Here is a 14,819-nt window from a genome sequence, read left to right on the forward strand (position 1 = left end):
GGGATGTCTGCCCTTTCGTTTGATAATATCTCTGATAAATCCCAAACTGAGACACTGGTACGTGTTTTAGGGAATTTTAATTAGATTCTGTTATATCATTTATCAGGCATATGAAGGTAAAAGCGCAGTTTCTTCTTATATCAGTAAAATTTGTGTAAGGGTTGGATCTGGGATTAAAGCTCCATAGCAGATTTAATTGAATTATTTCCTAAGTTCTTTTTTGCAATCATTATTGTAATGGACTCTGGATGGAAATACCTAAACTCCCTCACACTAGGTCACATTGATTTGCAGTACTGATTTGCCAGATTTCATGAGGACTAAGATAAGAAGGCTTGTGCTTTCAATTGGAGAAGTATGCATTTATTTTAAACACAAAATCAGGCACAAAAACCTGGATGATTTAGTCTTTGATTTTATTTCTAAAATAAGTTTCCAACTTCTCTCTGGCTTTGATCCTTAAGACTTTACGATACAACAGCATTTTCAAACAAAACTATTGGCATAAAAAAAAAAAAGATATATTGGCACAGCAGCAGTGAACTTTGCAATACATAACATTCAGTCGCTTGATCTTTACTGTGACATGCAGAACCCCATGGAGACAGGACACAGACACACTAACATTAACAATGCCTGGAGAGAATGACTTATTTCAGTCTATCAAAATCAGCATATTGGCAGATTGAGCAGGAAGAGCTTGTAAGACTCTTACCAGATCATGCTGAATTAATGGTCTAGCTTAAATCATCTCCGTCCCTAATCTATGGGTAATACACTTAGGACCCCCTGGAAATGTTTCTCACTGCTCAGGACCCTCAAGATCATCTCCATTTTTTGTTTCCAGAATGGAGCATGGATTTTCAGATTCCATGTAGGTAGTAGGTAAGTAGGTACAATTTGTACTGGTACTTGTAGTACTACTATCTAACGTACCAAGTAGGCAACTACAGTGACCCATTAAACATAAAATACCTAAACAGTCTTTGGAGGAGGGTCTGGGAGTTCTGCCACCAGACCATAAAGTCATACTTATTTTTGGACTCTGCACCCACAGATGTTTAAGAAAACCTTGCTAATTTGAGTAACAGCTTTAGGAGAGGTGAGGATATTCCCTCATCCTGGAGTGACACATAGCCCCTGGTCACAGGATGCTTCAGAGACCTGGGGTTGTACACCACAGGCAGCGGAACTGAATCTGCTCTGGGCACTGAAATAAGTCTGGGAGGAGTTGTAGTCCAAAAGAAGGACAGAAAGAAAATAAAGCATTGACGCATTCTGCACGAAGGCCAGCTGAGTAGGCATGTGATGGACATTTAGATGATCCAACTCCTACTGTGAGGCAGACTAAGAAACACACCTATTTAGATCAGATTAAATTTAGGCATGGATAATTCAGGCTCTCTCTTCTACTTTCCAAGAATTGCTGGTTTCTTTCTTGTGATGCATTTAAATGTATCAAAATGATCTTCAAGAGCTCTGTGACAAGGAGTACCCATGGCAGAGAGGATGTGGCAGCTGTTATACTAAAAGCTACTTCATACAGTTTGGAGAATGTCTTCCAAGTTTTTTTCAATTTCACTTGGAAAGCCACAGACCACAAGTAGTATTTAACAATCATCCATATCGCTAACAGGCAGATACAGACTATTTGATGGGTGTTTATGAATGTAGATGTGACTGTTCATAAATGTAGCGATGAATAATAGAACAGCGAATGCTTTCTCTGCTGCAATGGTATCCTCCACATAATGACTTCAAACATGTTTGTAAACAGCGTCAAAACTGTCACCACACTGGCCCTAAGGGAAGGCTGAGACACAGAGGCTGTGTGCAGGTGGCTAAATGAAGCCGGACCTGGTCCTGGGTGTACTGCAGGACGGTGGTCTGCCCTAGGGCATGCCTGTGTGCTAAACTTTCCTTTCCCTGCAGAGGAGTGGGCAGGCACCCAAGGCAAGCAGGTTTTGATGGTGCCCAGGAGGACTATTGTGGGCGTGGGATGAACTGGTGCAGCAGAGGACACAGGTGATAACACAGTGCAGGGTGGTGAGGTGCCTCTGGTTAATATAGCCAGATGGGCCAGCGATCTCATTTCTGTATACACAGGGTAATTGTGACAGAAGTAGGAGCTGACCAAGCAGTCATTTATGCATTTTCTGGAGTTTCACAATACTACTGCAAATTTTCAGAAAAGAAATAAAACTTCCCTGTAATTCCATGTAACCTGAGTCGCTGCTGGCCACTGACCACCAGGAGGAATCGAGCCTGTCGTTTCTAGTCTACACACACACACACCCAAAACCATACCATGGGTAGTCTGAGCTCGTCTGCTGTCAAGAGGTCTGCAGAAAAACTTTGTCAAAGCTCTTGTAAAATGAGCCCCTGCACAGGCAGTCATTCACCTCCAGGTCCAATTCTTCATGGGTCAGGCAATCCAGCAGCTCCACGTGGGACCCTAATAAAACATTCCAGGAAAGCTCCAGGGACACACAGTCATTAAAGGCTGTTAACAGCACCATAATTAAAAACAAATTAACAGGAAATCTGAAATTGCCTTAAGAACTGTTCCTCTCCCATGTCACATCTTATAAATTTCAAATTACCTTTGAAATTTGACTTAGTATTTCAGAATAGCTGCAAGATCAACAAACCACAACTAAGTAGTTAAAAATCCAGAAACTTTGCTTCCTTAGCACTAAGACCAGAGGATATCTTTTACAGTGTGCATGGCACTGACACTTTTAAACCCCTTTATTTACTTCAGAGGAAAGGAACAGCACAAAAGAAGATGGTTCACTAGCTGCAGTTCTATTTCTAGTGAATATTTCTCTGGCACGACTGTTGTTTTCTGCTGAACTTGAAACAAGTTAACCCTTTTTAGACAAAGCATCCTTCCTGTCACAGGAAGGGTTAGGTAGTTTCTTCATCCTCATTATCCAGGTGTTTATTGTAACACCTAGATAATGAAAGAAAATGAAAATTTCTTCCAACAGAGTATGGGTTGAACATCCCAGCAACTTAGATAAGGCTATGCTTAAAGATTTAAACTGTTTCTTGTTACAGTAATACATTTTTTATTAAAGTTGAACCAAAGGAATCATATCAGATTTTGACTCCACAGAGAATACGACATTTGCTTCAAAATCAATTATGAACCTATAGGTATATACAGATGAAACTATGGGTATCTATTGTACACTCAACAATTCAAAAATTGAAAGACAATAATAGAATTTGGTTTTGCGGGAAAACAAAATTTAAACTCAGTGTGCCAAGATGGCTATAGTTTCATTAAAAGCCTGATGCTATTGGATATTTCATTAAAAGCTCAGATCCTATGGAAAAGTAATTATATGATGATCTCAACTATTATTTAAAAACAATGCAATTGTCCAGCTCCCCCTGCCTGGCTGCAGAGAAACACTTGAAAATGTTTCCCAAGTGTATTCTAGAGACTCCAAACCTGCAGAAAAATTAAAAGGCCCACAGATAATAGACTTTAAAATTCCAGGTCTTTGTGAACTCATCTTACAGTTTTTTTTTCAGGGCTGACAGTCCTGCTTCCTTAAAAAAAAAAAAAGAAAAGTCTAATAATTTGCATTGTCAAAGAATATCAGAAAATACAGCTTGTCATTTTTGTCAGCTTACCAGTTTTTTATCATTGCTAATAGTGCAGTTTCTCTTATTATATTACTTAGACTTCAACATTCTTCAGCAAGTTTTGGGTCATTGTTTTCCCCCACGCATTAACATTTCTGTTTAATCCACGAAGCAATTACCAACCACACTGGATCATGTAAATCCCATCAATTTGTTTGGGGTTTTTTTCCACTGCCAGACTTGCATGCATGAAATTCATTCCTGCTTTCTGCCAGGCTGTGTTGGTACAGGTCAGTGTTTCACTGTGCCACCTACCTGAGAGCAACCCAAAGGAATCGCTCCGTCCTGGCAGCACAGCACGGGGCCAGGGCAGGGCAGTGGGCACCTAGGAGAAAAGGGAACTGAAAAGTGTTTGAACAAAACCAGTCCAGGACTCACCAAATAAGGGACTATTTTTGTTCAGAAATTTAGTTCCTGAGATGTCCAGATGAGGCCACTGTGGTTTTATTATCTCGATTTCAGGAAAGGAATATAATTTGGTTACCTCAGAGTTTCCCATCTCCACAACTGCAAGCGTGCTCAATAGCCTGTTTTTCTGAGGGAGAACAAAGAAAAGGAAATGGTTATTTTTTATTTTGTGCAGCAGTTAACGGTATTCACAGAGGCAGGAAGGGAACTGGACAATGGAAGCTGCAGATGTGGAATTTCTTTTTTAAATCCCCTTCAACACTGCTGTTGCTGCCTGACAGGCAGTGGAGATACAGCAGTGCAATAGCAGGAGATGCTGTGAGGCTGAAGCAGAGAAAGCATTTTTGTTTGATAAAGAGCCCTGGGTGAAGCTTTCCAGCAGCCCGACCCAGACTGTACTGGGCTTAGTTTCAAGTCAGAGGCGTGATGCAAAACCATGGAAGGGTACAGAGCGCTTTGGCTGAGTCACGTTGTTGGGAAAAGGGGAATTCTGTGGTGAGACGCCGGACCCGGCCCTGCCAAGTCCCCAGGCAGTGAACTCGAACGCATTTTGGAGATGGGGACGGCATTCTCATCCAAAAATATCTGGCCAGCCAGGGGGGAGACTGTGGCTGCAGGCAGACTGTGTTTCCTTTGTGTTTTGTTTTCGTTTATTACTAAAAGTGACCTCCAGAAGACAGAGCTCTGAAGTGACCGCGGGGACGTGGGTGCGCACGGGCCCGGCCATGGGGAATGGCGCTGGCTGCTGGGCAGAGCTGTGGCAGGTTACTCGTTCCAGCAGTGTGATTAAAAGATGGGAAATGCCCAACTGTTAATGCTCTCTAAAAGGCTTTTGTCTTCCCTTCGTGTTTGCCACTGCAGAAGGGAATGCCACATTCAAATCCATTTAGGCTGCCTGATAATAGGTGCATTTTTAACAGTGGCTGGGAAGACAACTCAGAGTCAGGATTCATGAGAGGCTCTCAGTTTTGCTTCTCCACCTGCTTGGGCTGAAGGGCCACATTTTAGCCTTAGGTCCCTGTGTCATGCAAGGCCAAATCTGGCCCGAGCTTGGCCTGCCATTGGGTTCCCTCTGCCCCACTGAGCAGTATCTCTGCCTGCAGCAGCAGGATTGTCCCTGCCACTCGGGGGGGGGAGGTGCGTTTGGATGACGGTTAACAAGAACACGGAGTTAGAGCTTATGGCCGCAATGGGATTTGGTATGTTTGTTTGTAAACTGACACATGTTGGCGGACAGTGCTTGTGAGGAAGGGATCTGTGACTCTCTCTCAGGCTGCCAACCCACTCTAACCAAATAGCTTCAACTGGCCTCAGTCCTTTTCAGACTCACTCAGGCACTCCAGGGAATGCAATATTTCAGCCTCAGGATGAGTTTTTTTTATGCCATGCAGCCCTGTTAAGGCTGTTTGCAAAATGCATTTTAATTGCATGGCTCACTTAGCTTGCCACCATTTCATGTTTCTCACTGTGATCCTGGCTCTCCTGTTGTGGACTCTTCTTGCCAAACACAGCCACATGGATGCCACCTCTCTCCCCTCTCCTCCCAAACAGGTGCAGCTCTATGAGGGACCCAAAACTGAAAAGAGACTGTTGTGCCTGGCAGTAAGAAGGGACTGTGGGGATTGACTCCAAAGAGGTTGCTGGAATGCCCTAACACCCAGCTGCAGCTTCATGCATAGTCCTTTAACATCTGAGCTAATGTGGGGTTTTAAGGCGAGGCTCACTTGATGTGAGGTGGTGGGGAGGGTACAGCCATCACCAAATCTCTCAGGCAGCAGCAAAACATCTCCATCACCACAGATCCACTGAAGAGAAAAAGCCCTGAAATTCTTGTCCTATTTGCTGCAATTTTCACCTAGTTTAAAAGGTGCCTGAAGATTTTGCGTATCCTTTGCAGGGTCCCTTTGAGTTTAAACTCACTGCGTATTCCTGTAGCAGTACCATTTCCTTTCATGAGCAGAGCTAGCTTCAGCTGTTGTCGGGTATTATTATACCTCACTGCTTCCTTCCTTTCCCATCAGTCTCTCTATCCCGGAGCTAAATGTCAATTATAGTTTGAGCTGTTTGACTGCTAGTCCCCCTGTACCTCGGAATAGCCCAGAAAGACAGGAAAGTTCATGGGGAAAGGGACATCAAGTGGCTACATTTTCTGCAGCAAAAAAGAACCAGACCCCCAAAATCTTGCTAATAGGTGTGGAAGTAGCACAGGACATTTAGGACAGAGTAATTTGGGCAGAACTGCGCAGTATGACTTGACTGCTCACACTTGATGATGTGGGTAGCAAGCAATCATCCAAGTGGGTGCAGATGCCACTGGAAAATGTCAAGGCTGCAGTAAAAGTGGTATTCTTTCTGTAAAGAAAGAGGCCTATCCTTGCCACAAAGGGGGATATAAAAGCTAACAATTTCTATGAGTATTAACTTTTTTTTTTTTTTTTAATTAAACAGAAAACAAGGACTCACATGAAAAGTCTTTACCAGCATTTTGCAGCATGCACATTCTTCTGATGGACTGGTAACTACTTCAGTGAAATCAGGAGCATCAACATAAAACCAATTGTGAAAATGTCCCTGAAATCTGAATTGAAATGATGGCTCCTTTGTTTGCTTGTTTTCTTCTATAGCTTGCTTGTTTCTTTTTGAAGTCTCTCATTAATTGTCCTGCAGCCACGGTATGTATCAGATAGCCAAGAAAGCTGACATGGTGAAGTTATATACAGCATCCTTGTGACCTTTTTGCAGTGAAGATACATATCTGTCCAATAAAGCCCAGGCCAAATGACAGTGACAGCTGCCTTGTGGCATTCAGTTTGAATTGAACAGGTTTGCTCACAAGTTGGGAGCAAGTATTTCATTACAGACTGTGCACCAAGATGAACATAAGCCCCCCAAAGTGAAACTTTCCCTCAGCGGCTATGGAAACAGCCCTGGTGGACTGAGATGCACTTCACAGGCTCCTCCTTGTCTCCTTGCTTTGACTTTCCCACCTCCGGCAAGCTGTCATCCTCTGTTGGCATTTGCATGTTGGTGTAGCACTTGGAAGGGAAGAAAACCTCACTTCATCTCTCAGGAGAGATCCAGGGTGTTATGGGAACTGAGCACTCAAAGAACGAGGGGCAAAGGAGCATGCTTTTTCTGAGGAAAGGTCCAAAGCTGCCTGCATGGGAAGATGCTCTTCTCTCAGGGAAAGAGCCCAAGTCACTTCTGAAACGGGGATTGCGTTATGTCAGCTTGAGCCTCATAATGAAAGGGATGACCAGCACGCCTGACTTCTTATGGGGACTGCCTGAGGTGCAGAAACTGAACCTTTCACGCAACCAGCTGGTGGTGATTCCTCCTTCACTGGGGAAACTGGACAGGCTGGTAGTGCTGAATTTGGGTGGCAACTGCCTCAAATGTCTGCCTAAAGAGATTGGGCTGCTGAGGAACCTGAAGGTCTTGTTTGTCAATATGAATTGCCTGACAGAAGTGCCAGCAGAGCTCAGCTTGTGCAGGAAGCTGGAGGTTTTGAGCCTCTCGCACAACTGCATCTCGCAACTGCCTTTGAGCTTCACCGACCTGACAAGTTTGAGGAAACTGAACCTCAGTAACAACCGCTTTGTGCAAATTCCCCTTTGCATTTTCGCACTGAGGAGCTTAGATTTCTTGCACCTAGGGTCGAACAGGCTTGAAAGCATTGCAGAGACTGTTCAGTATCTGGTCAATCTTCAAATCTTTATAGTAGAGAATAACAACATACGCACCCTGCCACGGTCCCTCTGCTTCATTACTGCTCTGGAGTTACTCAACCTTGATTACAACGCCATACAGACTCTCCCAGATGACCTCTACCTGCTGCGCCGGCTGCCGCGCATTGCATGGAACCCGATGGACAAAGGCCTACACATTGCCCACAACCCCCTGTCCCGGCCGCTGCCCGAGGTCATCGAAGGTGGGCTGGATGTTCTTTTCAACTACCTCAGGGAGAAAAAGGAGCACAACTGAGTTTCCGCTGGGCTTGGGATTAAGCCTGTCATCAAGACTCAGTCACATTGGAGCACTTTTCCTGCACAGGCATTTCCGCAGCGTAACGCCTGGGTTTTGAAGACTGTGGATGGCTTTAGTAACAGCTGGAGGAAAGCAAGTATGATGGTCTTGATTAAGTGTGTGAAGAGTAAACTTTCTAAAAATAGCCACCTCTGTAACTTTCAGTGTTGGTATGCTTGGGATTTTTTAGGAAAAAAAACCCACAACAAACTTGAGATAAAATGTTTGCTCTTTGTTTGACAGAAATAAATTAAGACAGAGGCTAGAAGTCCAGAAATGTGTATTTGCCAGCTATTAGGTTGGAGGAATATTAATATTAATTGGTTTTACTGTATGTGATCGCAGTTGCATTTTAACTCCTGCTCACTTCTTCATACACAGATAAACCACTACATAAACAAACACTGCTATCTAAGTGAATCACAAGGAAAATGTTTAATTTACTTTCAGCAGTAAATATATCCTGAGCTATATTAGCTCACAGACAGTATATTACTGCCAGTTCAATACCGTTTGTTGTTTACCCCACACCTGTGCACTGGCCTCTATAAATTACAGGTAAAGACTGCTGTTGATGAGATGATTTCCCAGTTCTTTGGGAGAAGACCCCAAACTCCCCCAAAGCCCCTGGTTCCCCTCCTGAGTCACACAGTCCTTTCCGTGGAGCTCTCTATGATGCTGGCAGTGGTGTGGTCACATCAGCCAGGAGCAGCATCCACATGAAGCAGAGAAAGGAATGTGGGTCCTTATTCCCTCAAATGAAGGCTGTCAGGTGAAGTTGCTGGTTACTACATGAACAGCTGCACTCCACTCACTTTCCCACATCCCTGCAATTGGAGCTGGAGTAACTACTTAGGAGGCAGTACACCTCCTAAAGGTGAATATTTTTTTTTTTTTTTTTTTCACAAAAAACAGCATCAAACCAATCATTGGCTTAAGAGCTCCAAAAACAAATACTTCCATGATTTCCAGTATCAGCCAATAGCATAAAAGTCAGGTCTGATGTGGTTTCTCACATTGATCTTCTGTGAATGTCCTTCATCAAAGTTTTATCTGGTAATAAAGAGGCAGTATGAAAGAGTCGTTAACAATTTATGCAACCTGGGGTTTTTTTGCTCCCTCACGTCATGTAAGACAGAAGCAAGACTGTTGAAATCGGTTGAGATAAATGCTTGTAATGGCAGCGTAAAAGAGGAATGAGCCTGTAATTCTTTAGCTAATTAAGAGTGTTCAAAGACACTTTTAAAGTGCTTCCTATCCTATGTCAAATCTCAGGAATCAATGATTACTTTCTAAAACATAATTTGCTCGAAATTATGGAAGGCTGATTCTGCTTCTAATGAAGTTAATGGACAACCCCTGGCTGAGGGAAAATCTCTTCAGCAGAGGTAGAAACAATTCGGTAACAGCAGACAATTATGTAATTCATAGGTACATGCAAGAAAACACAGCACCTTTGGCCACGCTAACGTCATCAGTGCAGCACTGAATGTAGCAATGAAGAACTGGTGCTCGCAGAATATTCCACTCCAGGGCTGCCTACCCTGATATTTTATTATGTGGATTGTTTAGTGTATTGTTTGTTATCTTAATCAAGACTTTCAGTGTTCCATCCAGGAATCGCAGTTTCCAAGTGAGCCGTCAAGGACAAATCTTATGTTTCTAGAAAATGAGAAACCTTTTTGAAGGGCGCATTTGCTTGAGCATTAAACAAGCAAGCAAACAAACAAAGCAAGTAAACAAGCACCAAAGCACAGTTATTTTGTGACATTTTACATAATATGGATTTCAAATGCGAGGATATTTTATGTGCAGCTTTACATGTATTTATTTCATCTGTACAAAGAGATTTATAGCAAAGTTCCACATTTTTAATGAACAATACATCTAATAAATCAATATGTGATTCAATTAACAACAAGAAATAAAGTTGTAATTATTTATGGAACTACCAACAGATAATTCTTGGAGGGGTTTAGGCACAGATTGTTAACTTTTCTAAATGTCCATTTCATATCCCTAAGTCTGGCATTCACTGCAGTCCCGCAATAGTGCTTTGCAGGAAAATTGGATGCCTATGGCATTAATCACCTGAAAAGATTTTCCACATAGCAGTATCCAGGATTATATGACACCGGATAGCCTCCAATGTGATCTGACTAGAAGAGGTATGCACAGTAATTTACATGGAAGATGTGAGACTGGACTGTGTGTGTTCATTAGGATACCACTACAGAGGGTGAGAAACAGTGCATGATTCAAGAAAATGGTCTCTAGACAGGGGATTAAAAGGCAAATTTGACATAATCAAATGCATCTGGAAAAGTGGTTATAATATGAAGTGCAATACCAATAATTTAAAATTCAATTATTCAATTGAATAATAACCTTTTACTCAAGCTAATAAACCTTTGTAAGCATATGAAACACATAAAAGTCTCTGCCTTTTCAAACAGAATAATAAAATTCATTGAATAAATGGTACTTTAATGTATAATTTAGATATTACCATTAAGAAGGTAATTTCTACTGAACTGCTTTAGTCTTCCTTTCATTCCTCAATCAAGACCCTTATAAATATCTTTCTCAGAGATATAGAAAATTATCTCACATCATTAAAGGTAATGTTCTGAATTCTTCCTGTGAAAAGAAAAGACTGTATGTCACTGTTAATGTATAGAAATATGCATGAGAGGCAAATGTAGATATATGTATTTGCATCTGAGAAGGAGCAAGACAGAGAAAGCAAGTGAGAGGTGCAGGAGGGAGACTGAAAGCATCATGTCACATACTGGCCACAGTTTTGAGCAGGGCATTGGCAAAGAACTGGTGGATGTCAGCATTGTCATCTGATATTAGCTCTACAGGTGACAGGGAAAAAAGGATCTGAAACGCTGCAGGGACTGTAGTCTTATCCCATATGACAACAGAACCATTTCTTTGTGTATATTAAATTATACAATTTTGACATATAATCTTTCAGAGAATTATACGCAGAATGTTATACTTATTTCTAGTACTCACTGAAGTTTTCTCACCCTAAGCCTAAGCCTCACAGCAGCACAACTTCTGATGCATCTATTATTTTTGTTGTTATTGGTGGAGGTGTTATTCAAAGGAATGGCAAAAGTGGTATCCACTTGTGAAAAAGAATACTCTCTTGGCAGGGTGACTTTTGCATGGCTATTGCTCAGAGAAGCCTTCAAAGAGCTTAGAAAAATTCTTGATGTGGATGAAACGAAAGACAAAGCACATGAACAAAGTAGAAAGAACATAGTCAGGTGTCAAAAGGCTGGGATAAATGTAATATACAACAGAGCTATACAAATTTTTCCCCAGCTATAACCAAATACACTGGTGGTACATTTTGGTGTACAATGGTGGTACAGATTCCATTTATTTTTATCTTAAATCAAAAAGAAAGCTGCATTCTATGAAAAGTTTGAAGACTAGTCAACAAGCAAAGCCTTTGAAAACTGGAAGGTTTCGGGCACCTGATCTAACCAAAGTCATCCACTTAACCTTTGACTGCAAGGAAAATGTTTTAACCTGAAGTGTTGCTGTACCACCTCACTGGCAGTTAAAGCTGAAATGTGTTGCACCCACTTCTCCAGGGCCATGGGCCAAACCTGCCAAACACGGGCAAAGTTCCTCATGTCACTTGTGACTGGTGACTTCCCAAAGTCCATTGCAATGTCCCACCAGCCCCATGGGGCACCCATGGACATGTAGTCTGGCCAGGATCGCCAACCCGTTACATGAAGGAAGCACCTACAAAGACCCATTTGCAAGATGCACCAGGGTGGCATTTCAAAGCATAATTTTTCATATTCCACCTGAAAGCTCTTAAAATTCAGAATAAAGATTTGATGATTATTATTCTGGTTGAAGAATATGTTAGCACCTTTTTCCAATTTGCTGATATTTTCTCAACACTTTTCTTCATTTTCATTAAAATCCCTCTTTTTTCGTCAAACTCAAGAACAGTTTCTAGGCATTTTTACCAAAAGAATATGCATTCTGCAATTTAAGCTTTTTAGGATATAAATTAATTAATTTCCTATTACTATGCTGCAGCTTCAGGAAACCAAATTTTTCAGTTAGTATTTTTAAGAACTTTGCATTCATCATTTATTTGAAGGAGGATGCATCTAAAAAGTATTGTGCTGATTCTGGAGAGATTTGAACACATTCTTTACCTTGTTAGGCCAGCACATTACTTGAAAAAACATCACAGCATACAATTTCCACAAGTAGAAAAATCATTGATACTTCAGCTTGTTTCCTTAATCAAAGAAAAAAAGAAGCCTCAAAGATCTTCACTACATGAGACATAAAGGTAAATAGAGAGAGATAAAGAAAGAAAACCAAGAAAACGAACTAATCATCTAGTCAGCGTGGTTTCACCAAATTTCAAGGGTAAATTTGCTGCAGAGCCTTCAAATGGCAGTTCTTCAATGATTCAAGGAGTGTTTCAGACTGCCTTGCACAGTGTTATTAAGTATAACTAATATGTATGAAAATAATTATATACAAATAGCAATATATAATAATTTCTAAAATATTAATAAATTATGCATATTAAGTCACATGTGCTTCTGCAGTCCACAAATGTGAGAGCTGAAATCCTGAAACTGTTACAGCCAAAGAAAAACTTACACTGACTGTAAAGAGCCTGCATTTATATGAGGATATATATTTTATATATGGCAAAACTAAGCTTTAAAAACTCAGTAGATGTTTAAATGGGTATGAGGCTTTAGATGTACTGGGACAGAGGTATACTTTAATATTCACATGTGGAATAAATCTGAAAATCCTTTTATAAAATTGCATAATTCTTCCTCTATACAAGTAAAATGCAGAATAATAATTACAAAAGATGAAGAAAGAGACATTGAAACAGCTCTCCTTAGAAATGTATTAGGTTACCTGAACATATTGAATATCCCAAGAGGAAATCAAATTTGTGTAAAGATTTTTTTAAAGTGCAAATTACACAATAAATGTTTTTTTCTTCCTCTCAGAAATCCAGAGAAAAGCTTACTACTGACATTATTAGTTTTAAATTCGTCTTTCATCCTCCGCCCCCACTGATTCCGTGCATTCACCTGTGGTGCAACAAGGGCCACCCAGCCCTCAGAAACCTCCCCACAGCACTGCCTCCTGCAGCCCAGCAGCACTGACAGCATCCCGCACTGGTACAGCCACCGACCTTGACATATTACTTTGCAGGGTTTAGCGACAAAGCTTGAAATTTATATTGCAACGTATGTGGGGTCACGTCATGCATGGCTAAAACGGTGGTTTCCAGTGAAGCAGGAAGTGTAGCAGCAGCTTCAGGAAAGGTCACTGCAAATTATGCTGCCTCATAAAGTGGGCTTACCCAGCCGGACTGAAAAGAAGACCAAAGGGCAGAGCTTTATGTTTTCCTAGGGCTCAGAGGAGTTTCAGATACCATAAATTCATTGATGGATAGCCTGCTTTTAATTTCCACTTCCCAGACATGAAAAAAAAATAAGAATTCTCGTTTCTGTTTTGATACAACTCCTTGAGGAAAATGTATGTTGCTCTGTTTTCTTCCTGTTCTCCAGCCTTTGCGTCACGGGCATATTCACAGAAGCAACAAATTGCTTTTCCCCTCCTGCATAGCCAGTGTTGCCAGGTGTGGGTGGGTGTGAAAATGTACCGAGGGTCGGATCTCTCACCCACCATGCCAGGAGGGCAGGATGGGGGAGGCTGGCAGGCTCCATGGCCACCAGTCATGAGGCGGGTAACCTATCCAAAACAGGTGCTGTGCTCATGACACCAACTTTATGCACCTGTCTCAGAGGTTTCAGACAGTGGTTAGTCTCCAGACACTGTTTACACCGTTAATAAAGAGATGGATGCATTGCTCTTGGATGGAATGGGAAAGGAGTGTTGCTGACATTCTCCATGTTGTCCCAGGGTCTCTCCTCAATGGTCAGAGGGAGCCCCAGGACACCAGCAGACTAATTTAGGCATCTGAAGCAAGGTCAGTGAAGCTGTAGGGTACAAATACCCTCCCTCACCTGGCCTTGCCTCTGCAGCATGTGTGCACAGGACATGAAGCACTGTCTCTCAATGTGCTATAACATTCAGACTTTCTGAGAAAGGTTGGAAGATAATCAGAGAAACACCAACACATCTACAATGTCCTGTGCCAAATGCTTTCAATGGCAGAAAATCCTTTCTCCCTAGTTACTAAAATGCTCCAGCCTAAAACAGGGGTAAGCAGGACATTTAAAAGAAGCCTCTGAAATGGCATTCCAAAGTTAGTTACAAGAAATTACCAGGTGAATAACAGCAAACCAGTACAGTAAAAAAACACTTCCATCTAGAAAACAAAGTTATTTTAATTACATTTTCCTTGCTTTTTCTCTGTCTTTTTAGTTTTTAAGAATGTAATGGAAGTCTCTCTAGGTACATATATACATATTTTCCCTACAGGGAACAACAGAGGCTGTTAGTGCTTCCTAAATTGTTTGCCTGTGTAAGCAGACAAGTATCTCTGGTGCAGAGTAATATAATGCCCTGTGAAGGGCATTGCTGGGACAGCTGAAAAATCCGGAAGAATAAAACCTTCACTTTGGGAAATTCTTTCAATCGAGTGTGACTTCGTTAAGATAATGCCTTTCCACAGCCATTTCTGTGCACAAGGGTCCTGTATATCTTTCAGCACACTTACCTTCTCTCTCCAGTTG

General features: G+C 41.6%; 1 protein-coding gene across 1 annotated transcript; it reads left to right on the plus strand.

Annotated features, from left to right (window-relative positions):
- The first annotated feature begins 7,008 nt into the window (after window positions 1–7,008).
- LRRC30 (leucine rich repeat containing 30) lies at window positions 7,009–8,052 on the plus strand. The gene is given in 1 exon segment (XM_056333866.1): window positions 7,009–8,052. A coding segment is annotated over 1 exon segment (1,044 nt).
- The last annotated feature ends 6,767 nt before the right edge of the window (window positions 8,053–14,819 follow it).

The sequence above is a fragment of the Falco biarmicus genome, chromosome 3 (assembly GCF_023638135.1).
Source record: "Falco biarmicus isolate bFalBia1 chromosome 3, bFalBia1.pri, whole genome shotgun sequence".
Lineage (NCBI taxonomy): Eukaryota > Metazoa > Chordata > Aves > Falconiformes > Falconidae > Falco > Falco biarmicus.